This window comes from Anomaloglossus baeobatrachus, chromosome 10 (genome assembly GCF_048569485.1).
Source record: "Anomaloglossus baeobatrachus isolate aAnoBae1 chromosome 10, aAnoBae1.hap1, whole genome shotgun sequence".
NCBI classification, from domain to species: domain Eukaryota; kingdom Metazoa; phylum Chordata; class Amphibia; order Anura; family Aromobatidae; genus Anomaloglossus; species Anomaloglossus baeobatrachus.
In genome coordinates this window covers 57,703,081-57,720,585 of record NC_134362.1, presented here as the reverse complement: position 1 = coordinate 57,720,585, position 17,505 = coordinate 57,703,081, and the positions used below count along the sequence as shown (strand labels likewise).

The 17,505-nt window shown below is 47.9% G+C and overlaps 2 protein-coding genes across 4 annotated transcripts in view; one reads left to right on the top strand and one right to left on the bottom strand.

Moving 5' to 3' along the window:
- LOC142255270 (N-terminal kinase-like protein) overlaps positions 1–9,312 on the top strand; it is a 69,530-nt gene extending 60,218 nt beyond the window's left edge. For both annotated transcript variants that reach the window (XM_075326801.1, XM_075326800.1), the window contains 3 exons: positions 6,279–6,357; positions 6,456–6,612; positions 8,890–9,312. In XM_075326801.1, coding sequence (XP_075182916.1) covers positions 6,279–6,357; positions 6,456–6,580 — 204 coding nt within the window. In that variant the 3' untranslated portion in view covers positions 6,581–6,612; positions 8,890–9,312. The remainder of the gene's footprint in view (positions 1–6,278; positions 6,358–6,455; positions 6,613–8,889) is intronic.
- CDC42BPG (CDC42 binding protein kinase gamma) overlaps positions 8,867–17,505 on the bottom strand; it is a 201,474-nt gene continuing 192,835 nt past the window's right edge. For both annotated transcript variants that reach the window (XM_075326797.1, XM_075326798.1), the window contains exons 35-37: positions 10,604–10,682; positions 10,442–10,527; positions 8,867–9,463 (exon numbers count right to left, since the gene is read on the bottom strand). In XM_075326797.1, the coding sequence (XP_075182912.1) occupies positions 9,416–9,463; positions 10,442–10,527; positions 10,604–10,682 (213 nt within the window). In that variant the 3' untranslated portion in view covers positions 8,867–9,415. The remainder of the gene's footprint in view (positions 9,464–10,441; positions 10,528–10,603; positions 10,683–17,505) is intronic.

Here is a 17,505-nt window from a genome sequence, read left to right as displayed (position 1 = left end):
TTGTTCATGTGGTATGGTTCAGTTCTCCGATGTTTCCTCGGATTGAATTGGTCTTTAAACCAGTTATTGACTTTCCTCCTTGCTTTGGCACTAAAACTGGTGAGCCAGTGATCCCACTGGGGGTGTATAGCCAGAAGGGGAGGGGCCTTACACTTTTAAGTGTAATACTTTGTGTGGCCTCCAGAGGCAATAGCTATACACCCAATTGTCTGGGTCTCCCAATTGGAGCTAGAAGAAAAGGAATTTACGGTAAGTAAACAAAATTCCCTTCTTTCTCTGACGCCTCATTGGGGGACACAGGACCATGGGACGTCCTAAAGCAGTCCATGGGTGGGAAAAATAAAAACAAGACAACGCAACCCAAGGACTAGGAACCAGTCCCAGACAGCCTGGAGCACCTACTGAGAGAAGGTGTCCTACCCAGATTTGCCTCAGCTGAAACCTGGGTATGGACTCTGTAAAGCTTTGAAAACGTATGTAGGCTAGACCAGGTCGCAGCCTTACACACCTGTTCCACTGAAGCCTGATGCTGAATGGCCCACGAAGCGCCAACTGCTCACGTGGAATGAGCCCGCAGCCCACTAGGAATGGGCTTGAGTTGCAAGCGGTAGACTTCCTGGATTGCACAGCGAATCCAGCGAGCCAGAGTCGCCTTTGAAGCTGCCTGTCCATTCTTAGGCCCCTCAGGAATGACGAACAAAGAGTCCGTTTTCCTAAAGGGGGCTGTCCTGGATATGTAATATCTGAGAGCTCTGACTAGGTCTATCGAATGCAGAGACCTTTCCACCCTATGAACCGGGTGTGGACAAAATGAAGGCAGAACAATGTCCTCGTTCAAATGAAACGGGGTAGGAACCTTTGGAAGAAAAAACGGAAGGGGGCGCAGAACCACCTTGTCCTGGTGAAAAATCAGAAAAGGCTCGCGGCAAGAGTGCTGCTAGCTCCGAAACCCGTCTGATGGACGTAATTGCCACCAGGAATGTTACCTTCCAGGACAGAAGAGCAAGGGAGACCTCTGGAGACCGTCCAGAATGAGATTGAGGTCCCATGGGTCCAGCGGCCGTTTGTACGGGGGAACTAGATGGGAAACGCCCTGGAGGAAGGTCTTGACCTGCGTTTTTTGAGCCAGTCGGCATTGGTAGAAGATTGAGAGCGCTGAGACCTGCCCTTTAAGGGAACTGAGAGCCAACCTGCAGAAAAATCGAGAATTCTGGGGATGACCAGAGGCAGAGGCTGGACGTTAGTTTCCCTGCACCATGAAAGGAAGATTTTCCACGTACGGTGGTAAATGCGGGATGAAGCAGGCTTTCGGGCGCTGATAACCGAGGGGGAGAATCCTGCTCTTGTTAATACCCAGGTCTCAATGGCCATGCCGTCCGCTTCAGGGCTCTGCAGTTCTGAAGGGAAATGGGCCCTTGGTTCAGCAAGTCTGGGATGTCTGGAAGGGGCCACGGTACGTCTACGAGCATTTGTACTAATTCTGCGTACCAGGCGCGCCTGGGCCAGTCCAGTGCTATCAGTATCACCGGGACTCCCTCTGCCTTGATTTTCCTGATTACCCACGGCAGCAGAGGTAGAGGTGGAAATATGTAAGGCAGGCGGAAGTGGTGCCAGGAGCAGACTAGAGCATCCGTGCCGATTGACTGCGGATCGCGTGACCTGGCTATGAACGAGGGTACCTTTGCGTTCAACCTTGAGGGCATTAGATCCACGTCTGGTGTACCCCAGCGAGTGCAGATGAGTAGGAACACTTCTGGGTGGAGAGGCCACTCTCCGGCAGCCAGGCCTTGGCGACTTAGTCTGCTGCCCAGTTCTCTACTCCCAGTATGTGTACCGCTGATATCACTGACCCGGTCGATTCGGCCCAGCTGAGGATCCTGTGGGCCTTGAGATAAGCTGCCTTGCTGCAGGTGTCCCCCTGCCGATTGATGTAGGCTACAGCTGTCGCATTGTCAGATTGGACTCGAATCTGATGACCCGCTAGCAGAGGGCAGAACGCCCTGAGCGCGAGGAAGATCACGCAGATTTCCAGGATGTTTATGGGTAGGGAAGACTCCTGGGGCGTCCAACGTCCTTGAGCAGTGTGGTACAGGTACAGTGCTCCCCAGCCTAGGAGGCTGGTGTCCGTGGTCAGGACCAGCCAGTTCACTGGGAGAAAAGGTCTCGCCTTCGATAGGGATGAGGACCGAAGCTACCAGCGGAGTGCGTACCTGACTGAAGGCGTCAGGTGAAGATGTTTGTCCGGGGAGAAGGGACTCTTGTCCCAGGCCGCTAGAAGGGCTAGCTGCAGTGGGCGGAGGTGCAGTTGAGCAAAGGGTACTGCATCCATAGCCGCCACCATCCTGCCGAGCACCTTCATGCTGAATCGAATGGAGCGAGACGGCAGCGTACCGCTCGTTGAAGAGCGATCGCCTTGTCCAGGGGGAGATAGATCAAGCCCTGACGGGTGTCCAGGGACATGCCCAGGAAGGTGATGGATCGTAATGGGATCGGGGATGATTTGTCTAGATTCACTAGCCACCCTAAGCGGGATAGGGTGTCCACAGTGATCTGTACGCTGGTTGAGCAGTCACGGAAGGAGAGGGCCTTGATGAGGAGGTCGTCCAAGTAAGGGAGAACGACTACTCCCCTGGCGTGAAGGACGCTCATGGCGGCCGCCATGACTTTGGTGAAGACCCTTGGTGCGGTGGCAAGGCCGAAGGGTAGAGCTACAAATTGAAAGTGGGAGTCCTGAACTGCGAAGCGGAGGAACTTTTGGTGATCTGGGGCGATGGGTATGTGCAGGTACGTGTCCTTTATGTCTAGACCTTAGGGACTCCATTCTGAATCTCCGTACGTGCACATGTTTGTTCAGGTGTTTGAGGTCCAGGATGGGTCGAATTGACCCATCCTTTTTGGGGACCACAAAGAGGTTGGAATAAAAACCCCTGAACTTCTCGTTGTCCGGGACAGGTATTATCACTCCTGCTGTTTGGAGCGAGTGGATTGCTGAGAAAAAAAAAAAAGCGTCGGGGGGAAAACGTCGTGGTCAAGTCTCCCTAGTCCGGGACTGTTTCCATCTAGGCTGCCATGACAAAGTGGGTTTTGGGGAGAGCTGAGAAAGTCGGTCTCTGCGTAGTCCGCGGCTGGTGGCGGGGACAACACGGGATGTCGACCAACCAATGAGTTCCGAAGGAGCAGAACAAGGACTGTGGACGTCTGGTGAAGGTCGTCCTGGACTTCAGCTGGGGGAGAGAGGGACTCTTTCCTTCCGTGGCGTCAGAAATGAGCTTGTCCAGACGTTCGCCAAACAATCGGTCTGGAAAAAAGGGAAGGCCCGTGAGAGACTTCTTGGAGGCAGAGTCCGCTCGCCATTGTCGGAGCCAGAGAGCTCTACGGATGGCTATGGTATTTGAAGTGGCAAACGCTGCGCAAGTAGCAGTGTCCATGGAGGCCTGCATGAGGTACTCCGCCGCAGCGGCAATTTGAGCTGTTACCTCTGTGAAGGTATGAGTGAACTGGGATTCCTCAAGCGAAGTGTTAAGGGATTCTGCCCAGACAGAGATCGCCTTTGCGACCCACACAGCGGCCAAGGAGGGCGAGAGGGAGGAACCCGCAGCCTCAAAAGCCGAGCGGGCGAGGTGCTCCACTTGTCTGTCTGTCGGGTCCTTGATGGAGGAACCATCGGGTAAAGACAGGAGCGTCTTTGTGGCAAGGCGGGAGACCGGGGGGGGGGGGGGGGGGGGTCGACCGAGGGTGGATCGGCCTAGCCCTTAGGGGCAGGTGAGGCAAAGGGGTACCGGGACTCCATGAGTTTTCGGTTACCGAAGCGCCTGTCAGTCTTCTCCCTTTGCTTTGTGAGGATATCCTGAAACTCTGGGTTATCAGCGAAAACCTTTTGGGGTTTCCTTGCCCTCTTAAAGGAGACTGCATGGTCAGTGGTAGTGGATGGGGGATCCTCCACATGCAGAGTTTGGTTGACTTGTGCTATATGGGAGTCTATTGCAGTTTGATCATCTGGGGAGGATGAAACCAAGGAATCCTCCTGGTACAAACAGCATTCTCCCTCCTCCAGCTCTTCAGAAGCTGTGGAGCGTGTGGGAGAGCCTGCCCTGTGTGCTCCCGAGGGAGAGCCATGGGGCCCATGAGAGAGTGCTGGAGATACCCGGCCGTGTAAAAGCTCCTACTTAAAGAGTACACTAAAGTAGTGAATAATGAAAAACTTCCAATACACCAAAATATCAGAGATGTTACAATACAACGATTGAAATCAAGACATCCACCCATCCGAACTGCAATCACCTTGCATGAACAAAACTTCAATTTAGAGGAGAAATGGCGAGAACTTTGGGTCAATGTAGTAGAAGGTGATCCCCAAATGTTCCCTAATTTACAAAACCCTCCACCAGGCTTCAATCTACCAAGGAAAACATGGGTTACTCTAAATCGTATCAGAACAAACTTTGGCGTCTGTGCAGATTTTATGTATAAGTGGGGAAAATATGACTCTCCGACCTGTGACTGTGGAGCAGATTGTCAAACTATCCAGCACATTGTTGAGGAGTGCCCCCTGAGATCCTACCATGGTGACAAGAAGGATTTCTATATTGTAAATGATAACGCTATTGCATATATAGAAAATCTTGATATTCAAATTTGATTTTTATCCTTTTGATATTTTTCAATCACTGTCTATTGTCTGGTGTTTATTTTTTATGATGGTAAGATATACATTCATACGACTAAATAAACCCGGCCGTGTGCTCTTTTCCTGATCCCTCCAACCGGTGAAGCATGTGCCCGGATTACCTCAGAAGGATCCTCCATAGGGGTATCCTTGGGTTGCGTTCCGTCCAGGGACCCAGAAGGGTGTGGAGGACGACATTGCATAGCCAGAACCAGGTTCTGTGACAGTTTTTCCATGGATTGGGACAGAAACTGTGCCCATTCCGGTGGGCTGGGAGCCCTAGGCTCTGGGCTGACGGTTGCAGCGGGGGTCTTGGGGGGGCTATAGGGGCACAGGACTCACAGAGAGAAGAGGTGTGTTTACGTGGTAGCTCAGCGTGGCAGGCAGTGCAGGCTGAATAATCTTTTAGTACCCTTAGAATTCTGCATGTTCCTAATAGGAGTATGCCAGGAGGGGGAGCAATGCTCAGCACTACAAGTGAAGCAAGTACCTCACCAGAATCAGCCGATGGCCCTGCGTCCTTAGGGAGGAGTAAGCTCTGTGGAGAACTTCGCACGCTTTCCTGGGGGGGGGGGGCTTAGCGCTAAAAGAGCGCCAAGAAGAAGCCAGTGTGCCCCCCCCTGCTGTCGGTAGGAAAAAAAAAAAACGGCGGGAAGGGAGCTTCTGTGACAGTTTTTCTCCCCCTCCCTCTAGTCAGCACACAGCTTGGTGGATTATCTCTGCCGGCTTTTCTGCAATCAGAGCACGCAGCTAGAACAAATAAACAGTGTGAGTTCCTGAGCTCTGGGCCCTCCCCCCGCCACCTTTAAATTATCTGTGCAGGATTTTCTGCAAACAGCGAGGGACTTCCCCCTCCTCCAGCCAGCACGCAGCTAGAGAAAAATTAACACTGTACAAGGAGGAGAGCCCCAGGGATCCTGAACACAATCAGCAAGGGACTTTCTCATAATAAAGACTGTGAATTCAGCAGTCCTGGGAGCCTTCCCTGCAGAGTCTTTTCTCCCTTTGTCTGGGAAACCAGTCAGGGGGGGATCTCACCTTAACACTGCCTCAGTCCAGGCAGTGGAATAGCAGAGTCGGCACCTGTGTGACCGGACACAGCAAGCTATGTTCAACTCAGAGCCTGCAAAGAGGGGCTGAGGAATTGTGCCTCTGCCCTGGGCTCTGGAAAATCGGTGTCTGTGGGACCCGTCGTCCAGTAAAAAGGCAGCCCAGGATCCAGCGTCGCAGGAAGGGGTACGTGGAGTCGACACTCCGCGTTCCCGGCAATTGATGGTATTGGGAGATCGGTCCCAAAAGGAAACAGTCGCCCTCAAAAAATAACAAAACCTTGAAAGGATGTGCCTCCTACAGACACTAAGCTAAAACTGAGGTTGCCTGGCCCAGCCAGGGGGTGTATACTGCAGAGGAGGAGCTATGCTTTTGCATCTACTTGGTGTCCTCCTATGGCTAGGCAGCATAACACCCATGGTCCTGTGTCCCCCAATGAGGCGTCAGAGAAATCTGTACTTTAGTGATAAGATTTACACATTTTGTTACCAATATATATGGCTTAAGATTGGATTCTGAATCCAGGTATCTATATAATGGTGTAATGGGGATTCTTCTACAGAAACAGGATAATCGCAATGCAGAAGGAGGTGGAGACTGGGGCGGAGAGGACAACTGGGAGTCTGTGGAAGCAGAGCAGGGTGAGATGCTAGTGGGCTATAGTTTACCTTTTTTTTTTGTTTGTATATGTAATTACTGCATTCTGGTCATGTAATCCAAACATGCTGCTTGTATACAGGTCTAAGCAAAGCAGAGATTGCCAGGAAGAAGAGAGAGGACCGGCAGCGAGAAATGGAGGCCAAAAGGGCTGAGCGGAGAGCTGCCAAGGGACCCCTCAAGCTTGGAGTGAGAAAACTGGATTAAAAGAATAAAGTGACAGTAAAACAAGAGATGGGGTATGTACTTTCCTCCCCCCAAATATATGGACACGGTCTTTGTATTCTTTAACGGGAAGCTGCTTCAATTCACTTTTATTCCTTCCTAAAAAGTATCACAAGTAGGACAATGTCATAGATCTGGGGTTTTGAAACCTTTTTACTTCCGGGAGCCATTTGGAATTGTTTACCAACCTTTGGGGGGGACCAAATTATCAACTTAAACTACCCTGCTATATTTGGTCAAACAATTAATTCACCCCTATTGTGGTGGCTGGAGCTGCTTGTCTTTGTTGCGGTTGTGATGTTCTGTGATATTGATCATGTTTTTCATAACTGCTTTTCCATGTTTGTCTCGGTCTGGAGAGGCTGGGGGCATATACATCACAGGAGATGCTGAGCACGAACAGCACTGGCAGCAGCACTAGGTGGCAGTCCTAAAAGCTCTAGGAGGCTGCATGGGTTACTCAGCACTCAAGGGGTACAGCGATGGGTTGCATACTCAGTCACACAGCACAGGTTCGGGAGGCATGTACAGCAGAGAAGCATCTGCTGCACCTCTTCCACTGTGACAGGAGCGCAGCGCTGCTTACCCCGCCCACAAGGTAAGCCCTAACAAGCTAGCACAGGCCAGGGTTCAGCCTAGACTGTACGGGCTGCAGTCAGGTCCTGAAAAGAGCCCGTACATTCCAGTATGGGCTGCAATCGGGATCTGGAAGAAGCCTGTACATTCTAGCATCTACCCAGAGTGCGTGCGCTTCCTCGCATCACACTGGGAGTTAAAGGGCCAGCGGCCAGCCAAAGTGCTGCTGCCACTCAAGCACTACAGTTCCCTGGAGTGTGCCCGGGGCCGCAGAAAAAGTCATCGCGGGCTGCAAACAGCCCACGGGCCGGAGGTTCCCCACCCCTGTCAGATCAACACCAGATTTATTGGTAAAAGAAACAACATTTCTGAATCAGTAGTGTTTGACTCAAGCACACCCCCTGCTCAAAACAGTCATGAACTTAGCTGTCCTTGATGAATCAGGCCCAGTGTTTTCAAACCATTTCTTTTTTTTTTTTGCTCAATTGGACATTTTATATGTTTAGGTGTACTGGAGTACAATTGTGCAAAATTTCATCAACATTTCAAAAAGTTGCAAATGAAGATGCAAACGTCTAGATAAGTAAAACCAGACCCACATTATCTAATGAAGAAGGCACAAAAATGTTACTGTTTCCTTCAGAAAATAGGTGAATTAGGGCCTATGTTATAATAAATTATATATCTCTCTCATCTAAACATTATTAAAACTGTTACCCAATCATATCTGCTCTTTTCAGCCATCTCTAGTGACCACCAGATATAGCTGGAAAAATAACATTTTTGTTCCAATGACTAACCTGGATTCAACTCTGCAGGTCAAACCTTCTGTCACCAGGTTTTTGTTATACAATGAGCTGCATAATGTAGGGGAAGAGAGCCTGATTCTAGCAATGTTTCACTTACTGGAATGCTTGGTACAGTTTTGATAAAATCGCTAGTTTCTCTGCTGCAGATCTAGCAGTGATGAGAATAGGGAGCTCTGTATAATCCTGCCCACACAACTGATTGGCAGCTTGCTGACAATTTAGTGTAAACCGGAAGCTGCCAATTAGTGGTGGGGACTGATTTACACATGTGTATGTAAAACCACAATATTTTTGTTCTTTTGGAAAATGATTGCTTGTAATAAATTTGTTTAATTTGGTAAAAAATTAGACCTTTTAAAAAGGAGTCTAAAACACATAATTACACCATGAAACTTTGTGTTGCAATGGATTAATAAGACTCTGTTCACATCTGCTTTAAGAGCCTCCAACCATCGTTCTCAACAGTTGCTAGCAAGAATAGCACAGAATGTAGCACTATGTGCAATCTAACAAAAAATACACATTTTAGGAACCAGTATCCATATATAGTAAAAGATGAGCCACAAGACAAAGCACCATAAGAGAATGGATAGTAAACAGACGTCTCCTTGTATGGTGCTTTGTCATGTGGCCCATGGATTTTTAATACAAATTTAATATGTATGGATTTTACCATATATGACTTTGGCACCGACACCATCACTATTATTATACAAGACGGGACGGAGCCTGGTCACGCATGCCAAGCTGACAATTGCTTTCCCCATCGTCCCCCCTTCATTTCTGCAGTCCAATCTACATCAACGCTGATGATTTTGCCATTTAGAGCCATCTTTTGATAAATGCATATATTAACAGAGCCCAAACTATGATGGTTAATCCAGTTATTCTTTTATGCTTTCACAGGACACAGAACAAGCCCCCAGTTCCCCGTGCTTCTTGTCGTCAGTGAATGGACACGGTCAGAGATTTCATAATATTTATGCTGTATAAATTTTTATCTTACATACAATGCTGTATATTCACAGCTGAAGAATAAAAGGACATTTTCCAAAACAAGAATTTATCGCTTCTGTAATTCCATGTACATATATAATAAACGCCATAAAAAAAGTCTCATCCTGTAGATACTTCTTGCCTTTTAAAATCATGTTACAAACACTGTATCTAATTCTCTCTCTTGATTGGGCACTTAATTCACAAAATGTAGCAGGACTACAAGAGAGGAGTCACATAATCGCTGGAGTCTCAATTGTGACAATCCGGAAACATAATAAAATTCACACTTCCATTAAAACATAAAACGGTAAAGGTTTTTTTGTTTTTTTTTTTAAAAAAAAAGTAAGACTGTAGCAAAAATTCATAAAAATCCAAGTCACTTGTGATTTAAGCCTGGTCAGCAAATAAAAGCAAGTGGGCCTTGCATCTTGTCTTATGAAGAAGTACTGGAGGTGTTAAAAATACCACTGTGGTCAGGAACCTAGGAAAGAGTTACAGCTGTTAATGCTGACAATATAATAATAATTTTATATATTGCACTTCAGTAAGTATCACTTCTAGGATGTAGTAACAAACCGTATCAACTTTGCCTGGAGTACACCTTTTCTTTTTCTCTAAGAGATATCACTGTTTGTTTTTGTGGGACACGTAGTGTTGAACTGGGAGGGGAAGTAGAAAAAAAAACCTTTTTTTTTACCCTATGGTTTGATTTTATTTTTATATTGTTTACTGTTTGCACAAATGCAATTGCTTGTAAATTTACCTATGTGCTGCAATACCGAAATAGTGCAGGTGAAAAGTTGCCAACACAAATGGTTACTATTTAAATAAGCTACAGAATTTCTGTTCTGTGGAGCAACCAAAGAAAACTTGAAGGATTGCAGTAAGTGTGGAGGAGGAAGAAAGTAACCTACACTGAAAAGAACATCCCACCTAGAAGTAAAGCATGGTGGTGGCTAAGTGATGCCTACAGTGAAGCATGGTGGGAGCTCAGTGATGCTCTGGGGCTGCTTTGCCTTCTCTGGCACTGGAAACCTGCAGCATGTTGAGGAGAAGATGGATCCAATCATGGTTCAGGAAAGAAACTGATCTAAGAGGACAATGATCCCAAATATACCTCAATGACACCCAAGCTTCAGAATAAGTCCAGGTAGACCCAGGAGTAGTGGTCACAGTCACCTAACCTGAATGCCATAGAATATCTTTAGGGCAATCTGAAGAAGGCAAATGCAGCACATTACCCCAACAGTATCATTGACCTGGAGGCCATTAACCATGAGAAATGGCTAAGGTTCCTCCATCCCCCCGTTGTGTTGAGGTATTTTTATTGTTCTTGTTGGATTGGTTCCTAAATTTGACGAATACCTAATTTAAAGTGGCGGTTGAATGATTTTGATAGCAGCTGTATAGCAGTATTTCATTCATATGTGATGTAAGGGGCAGGTGACAGTGTTCTTACCTCATGCAAGATGTCAGACGACGTCATCAAACTATGAGGTGAGGAAAGCGAATCTTCTGACTGCGAGCTGCATGAGCTTCGTTTTACTGTATAGAAGAATCCATATTATTTATTCATGTTAGGCTATTATACTTTGAGTCAAATAATGGGTTAGGAGCCTACCAGTGTCACTGCTGGAAGATAATGGTCTTCCCATCCCGGCTATTTCTTGCCCGCTGCTCCTCCTTTTCTCTTCTTGTGCCTAATTGATAGTCCAGAATATTTTGTGATAGTTACAAAAATTGTAGTCAAGATTACATTGATAGGCAAATAGAAAAATTGTAAACAATTTCAGTAGATATATTTATTATACACAGTATATAATGAAAGTGAGTACACCCCTCACATTTTTGTAAATATTATTAGATCTTCAATGTTGCCTCATGAAGAGCTATGACACATTGTATTAAAGTAGTCAGTGTCCAGATATGAAAAAAAATAAAATTGTTGCTCTATATAAAGATGGCGTAGGCCAGAGGTCTCAAACACGCGGCCCCCAGGCCCATGCCCCTGTTGACTATCGCAGCTGGTGCAGCCACTGTTTGGGCTTTAGGTCAGATGAATGTTTTGCCGGCGCTGCGCTCTGTGCACGACTATTCCTCCAATGGAAACTGCCTGACCTCAGCTGCTTACCTCCGATTGGCGGACGGCTACAGCTGCATTGGAAACGTTGAGCATAGAGAGCTTGACTCTGTGCGCGCAGCAGCGGCAAAACTATCATCTGACATAAATCGCTGACAGGGGCTGCGGCCCCTGCACTTGTGCCAAGATAGTTACCGGGGGGCACGGGCCTGCAGACAGCAAGAAGCAGAGATGAGGCAGCCGAGGGAATGCGGGACAGGTGAGAAGAATGGTGTGTGTGTGTGTGTGTGTGTGTGAAGGACAGCACATTAAACCCTTAGCAACCTATGATGTACTTGGGTACTTAAGGACCCATGACGTACTCAGTACGTCATGGCGAAATGGCCCCGGTGACTGCTATCACTTTGCAAATACCTTAGATTCAGGGAGGAGGGGACCTCTGCCTGACCTCAGGAGGGATGGAGTCTCCTCCCCGGACCTACGGAGGCTATGATTGACTCACTAACGCCACTCAGCCAATCACAGCCACTGTAATGTTTCATTGAAAATGGCTGAAACATTGAAATCCAGCCATGATCAGTGCAGCTATAGCACTGATCCTTGGCTAGAGTTGGGTGACCTTTGTTTCACCCACCCCCAGCTCTGATTGGAGATATCGGTCACAAGTCCGATCTCTCCAATCACTGTTGATCTGGGGCCGGAGACCGCTCCCCTCAGCTTCACTCCGGCGTCTGTGGAAGCTGAGGAGAGCGATCGGTAAGTTATAGTGCATATAGCGCCACTAGCCCCTTTCAGCCACCACATTACTATAGGTTGGGGACAGTACTATAGAATGGGACAACTATAGGATGGGGACAGTACTACAGGATAGGGAGATTGCTACAAGGGGACAAGAATGGGGAACATTACTAAAAGATGTTGGCCAAAATTTCTATATAGAGCGAAAAGTAACATTATTAAATACAAGAAAGGGATAAAATGTAAAAAAAAAAAAAACTCAAAATAAGGCATGACTTTAAATATATATAAAAAAAAAAATTAAAAACAAAGAATGTCCACATTTGTTATAATAAACAAGTGAAAAATGTTCAAAATCAACGATCCAAAAAGGTGTGACATTTTTATTGGTACCATATATATTTTTTTTTAATAAGTCTATTTTTATTGAAATTTTCATCAAATCACAATCACATATAAAAGTAACTACGAGCATGAATAAAATACTGAATAATACATGAGCCACATCTTCCTTATATCAACTACCCGATGACCCGAAGAAAGTCACAGTGTCTCAACTCAGTATCTTCTCACAAAACCTTATAATATTTGTTGGAGTCCTCCGGGTTTGTTTAAGATTTTCCACCTAGCTTGTGTCATCTCAGGATGTGGCTAATTAGATTTCAAACAACATCGAAAAAGACGCATTCCCATAGTAATAAGACAAAAAAGAAAAGGGGGAAAGTGAGCAGAGAAAAATAAGATACCTAGAGGAATGAGACCAGGGGGTTGAGGGGAAGGAGGGTATTTGGGCATGTGCTGTTACCGAAACAAGGCATGGAAATTCGAGGACTCCTTGAACATCACCCAGGGTTGCCAGACTTTAATACATTTTTCATTACTACCCATCACCATTGCTGAAAGTTCCTCCATGTGACAAATGTGTGACATCTCCGTCTGAATAACTGTTCAAGCAGCGATCAGGCAAAATCGTAAAAGGCTCTTCATTTGCTGCCTCACCGAGCCGGGAAGTATTGACAGAAGTGCTATTTTAATTGAGGGGGTGATGTTCTCGCCCGACATTTGGTTTTATACTTGAAACACCTGAAACCAGAAGCTAGACAGTGTCTGACATGCCCACCATATATGTGCTAGTGTGCCCTTGTCCCTTCCGCATCGCCAGCAGCATTCCGGGACTGATGGGAAAACTCTATGTAATGTGGCAGGACACTGGTACCATCTTGCCAACAGCTTGTAGCTCTTTTCCTGGGCGCTGCAAGCTACTGAAATTTTGTGAGAGAACAGGAAAGCCTTCCGCTTCTCTTCCCCCGACAAACTGAGCCCAAGTTCCGTCTCCCATACTCGAATATACCCTGTGTCTTCCGAGCATTGGGCCTCATTAATCAAGCGATATATGAGTGAGATCAAGTGTGCGGGTGGCGACAGTTGCAAAAATAATTTTTCGAATGGTGTAGACGTAGTCGTATCCGGAGGAGGTCCCCCCCTGAGCCAAGATCGCACAAAAGAGTGCAGTTGCAGATATTCAAACCAGTTCAGATGAATGTCAGGGAATGTGGCCTATATTTCAACGAAAGACTGCAGGTATTTGCCCTGCAGGATCTGACCCATTCTTATATCTGATGCCCTCTCCCACCCCAGGAACCTATTTGTGTTACAACCCGGAGGGAAGCCTGGATTAGCAAACAGGGGGGCCAGTGGAATGGGGCTTTCCAAAAAGCTGCCCTTGCATTTTATGTCCTCCCAGGCCTCTAATCCATATATTTTTTTTACTTTGTGCTACAAAGAATGCAGCCCGCCAAATTATTTTTTTTCCCTCTGTGCGGCCCATACACCCAGCAGAGTTTGAGAACCCTGGCGTAGGCTATAAGATTGTCACCACCCTGAAACTGAACACAGTGGCCAAGACCATACAGCGGTGTAACAGGACAGGTTCCATTCAGAACAGGCCTCACCATGGATGACCAAAGAAGCTGAGTGCATATGCTCAGTGTCATAACCAGAGGTTGTCTTTTCAAAATAGATGTATGAGTGCTGCCAGCATTGCTGCAGAGGTTACAGGAGGGGTCTGCCTGTCAGTGCTCAGACCATACGCTGCACACTGCAACACATTGCTCAACATGGCTGTCCCAGAAATAAATCTCTTCTAAAGCTGATGCACAAGAAAGTCAGCACGCTGGTTGCTGAAGACAAGCACACTAAGGACATGGATTACTGGAACTGTCCTGTGGTCTGATGAGACCAAGATAAACTTATTTTGTTCAGATAGTGTCAAGTGTGTGTGTGTCGGCAATCAGGTGAGGAGGACAAAACAAGGGTGTCCTGCCTACAGTCAGGCACGGTGGTGAAGGGTGATGGTTTGGTGCTGCATGAGTACTGCCAGCTGTGGGGAGCTACAGTTAATTGAGGGAACCATGAATGCCAACATGTACTGTGACATACTGAAGCAGAGCACGATCACTCACTCATTCGTATTGCAACATGATAATGACCCCAAACACCTCCAAGACCACCACTGTCTTGCTAAAGAAACGGCAGGTAAAAGTGCTGGACTGGCCATGCGTCTCCAGACCGAAACCCTATTAAGTATCCTTGGGGCCTCCTCAAACAGAAGGTGGAGGAGCACAAGGTCTCTAACATCCCCCAGCTCCGTGATGACATCATGGAGGATGGAAGAGGATCCAGCAGCTCCTGTGAAGCTCTAATGAACTCCATTCCAAAGAGTTAAAGCAGTGCTGAAAAATAATGGTGGCCAAACAAAATAGGCACTTTGGGCACAATTTGGACATTTTCACTTAGAGGTGTACTCACGTTTGTTGCCATCGGTTTAGACATTAATGACTGTTAAGTTAGAGGGCACCAAATATACACTGTTATACAAGCTGCCCACTTACAAATATGGGAGGGGTGTACTCACTTGTGAGATAAATATTTATTTTTTCAGTCTATCAGACAGTCGCTGCAACAATTAATAAGTGCCTTCTTAGCATATGCACATTAGACTCTTACTTCATGGGCACCAGGCGCTATACATGACCCCAGCCTAGGGACCAATAATACAGTGGTACGGAAAGTATTCAGACCCCTTTAAATGTTTCACTCTTTTGAATTTATCAAATGGCTGCAATGAAGGGAATTTTGTTTACTTACCGTAAATTCCTTTTCTTCTAGCTCTAATTGGGAGACCCAGACAATTGGGTGTATAGGCTATGCCTCCGGAGGCCGCACAAAGTATTACACTTAAAAGTGTTAAGCCCCTCCCCTTCTGCCTATACACCCCCCGTGCTCCCACGGGCTCCTCAGTTTTGGTGCAAAAGCAAGAAGGAGGGAAAAAGAATTATAAACTGGTTTAAAGTAACTTCAATCCGAAGGAATATCGGAGAACTGAAACCATTCAACATGAACAACATGTGTACACAAAAAAACAGGGGCGGGTGCTGGGTCTCCCAATTAGAGCTAGAAGAAAAGGAATTTACGGTAAGTAAACAAAATTCCCTTCTTCTTTGTCGCTCTATTGGGAGACCCAGACAATTGGGACGTCCAAAAGCAGTCCCTGGGTGGGTAAAATAATACCTCGTAAGAGAGACTAAAACGGCCTCTTCCTACAGGTGGGCAACCGCCGCCTGAAGGACTCGTCTACCTAGGCTGGCATCCGCCGAAGCATAGGTATGCACCTGATAGTGCTTCGTGAAAGTGTGCAGGCTCGACCAGGTAGCCGCCTGACACACCTGCTGAGCCGTAGCCTGGTGCCTCAAAGCCCAGGACGCGCCCACGGCTCTGGTAGAATGGGCCTTCAGCCCTGAGGGAACCGGACGCCCAGCCGAACGGTAAGCTTCGATAATTGGCTCCTTGATCCACCAAGCCAGGGTTGATTTGGAAGCCTGTGACCCTTTACGCTGGCCAGCGACAAGGACAAAGAGTGCATCCGAGCGGCGCAGGGGCGCCGTACGAGAAATGTAGAGTCTGAGTGCTCTCACCAGATCTAACAAGTGCAAATCCTTTTCACATTGGTGAACTGGATGAGGACAAAAAGAAGGTAAGGAGATATCCTGATTGAGATGAAAGGGGGATACCACCTTAGGGAGAAATTCCGGAACCGGACGCAGAACCACCTTGTCCTGGTGAAACACCAGGAAGGGAGCTTTGCATGACAGTGCAGCTAGCTCAGACACTCTGCGAAGTGAAGTGACTGCTACTAGAAAAACCACTTTCTGCGAAAGGCGTGAGAGAGAAATATCTCTCATTGGCTCGAATGGTGGTTTCTGAAGAACCAGCAGCACCCTGTTCAGATCCCAGGGTTCTAACGGCCGCTTGTAAGGTGGAACGATGTGACAAACCCCCTGCAGGAACGTGCGTACCTGTGGAAGTCTGGCTAGGCGCTTCTGGAAAAACACAGAGAGCGCTGAGACTTGTCCCTTAAGGGAGCCGAGCGACAAACCCTTTTCCAGTCCAGATTGAAGGAAGGACAGAAAAGTGGGCAAGGCAAAAGGCCAGGGAGAAATACCCTGAGCAGAGCACCACGACAGGAAAATTTTCCACGTCCTGTGGTAGATCTTGGCGGACGTTGGTTTCCTAGCCTGTCTCATAGTGGCAATGACGTCTTGAGATAACCCTGAAGACGCTAGGATCCAGGACTCAATGGCCGCACAGTCAGGTTGAGGGCCGCAGAATTCAGATGGAAAAACGGCCCTTGAGATAGCAAGTCTGGTCGGTCTGGTAGTGCCCACGGTTGGCCGACCGTGAGATGCCACAGATCTGGGTACCACGACCGCCTCGGCCAGTCTGGAGCGACGAGGATGACGCGGCGGCAGTCGGCCCTGATCTTGCGTAACACTCTGGGCAACAGTGCCAGCGGAGGAAACACATAAGGGAGCTGAAACTGCGACCAATCCTGAACTAAGGCGTCTGCCGCCAGAGCTCTGGGATCTTGAGACCGTGCCATGAACGCCGGTACCTTGTTGTTGTGCCGGGACGCCACGAGGTCGACGTCTGGCACCCCCCAGCGGCAACAGATCTCCTGAAACACGTCCGGGTGAAGGGACCATTCCCCTGCGTCCATGCCCTGGCGACTGAGATAATCTGCTTCCCAGTTTTCCACGCCTGGAATGTGAACTGCAGAGATGGTGGAGGCCGTGGCTTCCACCCACATCAAAATCCGCCGGACTTCCTGGAAGGCTTGCCGACTGCGTGTGCCGCCTTGGTGGTTGATGTATGCCACCGCTGTGGAATTGTCCGACTGAATTCTGATCTGCTTGCCTTCCAGCCACTGCTGGAACGCTTTCAGGGCAAGATACACTGCCCGTATTTCCAGAACATTGATCTGAAGCGAAGACTCTTGCTGGGTCCACGTACCCTGAGCCCTGTGGTGGAGAAAAACCGCTCCCCACCCTGACAGACTCGCGTCCGTCGTGACCACCTCCCAGGATGGGGGTAGGAAGGATTTCCCTTTCGATAATGAAGTGGGAAGAAGCCACCACCGAAGGGAAGCTTTGGTCGCCTGCGAGAGGGAGACGTTCCTGTCAAGGGACGTCGGCTTCCTGTCCCATTTGCGTAGGATGTCCCATTGAAGAGGACGCAGGTGAAACTGCGCGAAAGGAACTGCCTCCATTGCTGCCACCATCTTCCCCAGGAAGTGCATGAGGCGCCTCAAGGTGTGTGACCGACCTTGAAGGAGAGATTGTACCCCTGTCTGTAGTGACCGCTGCTTG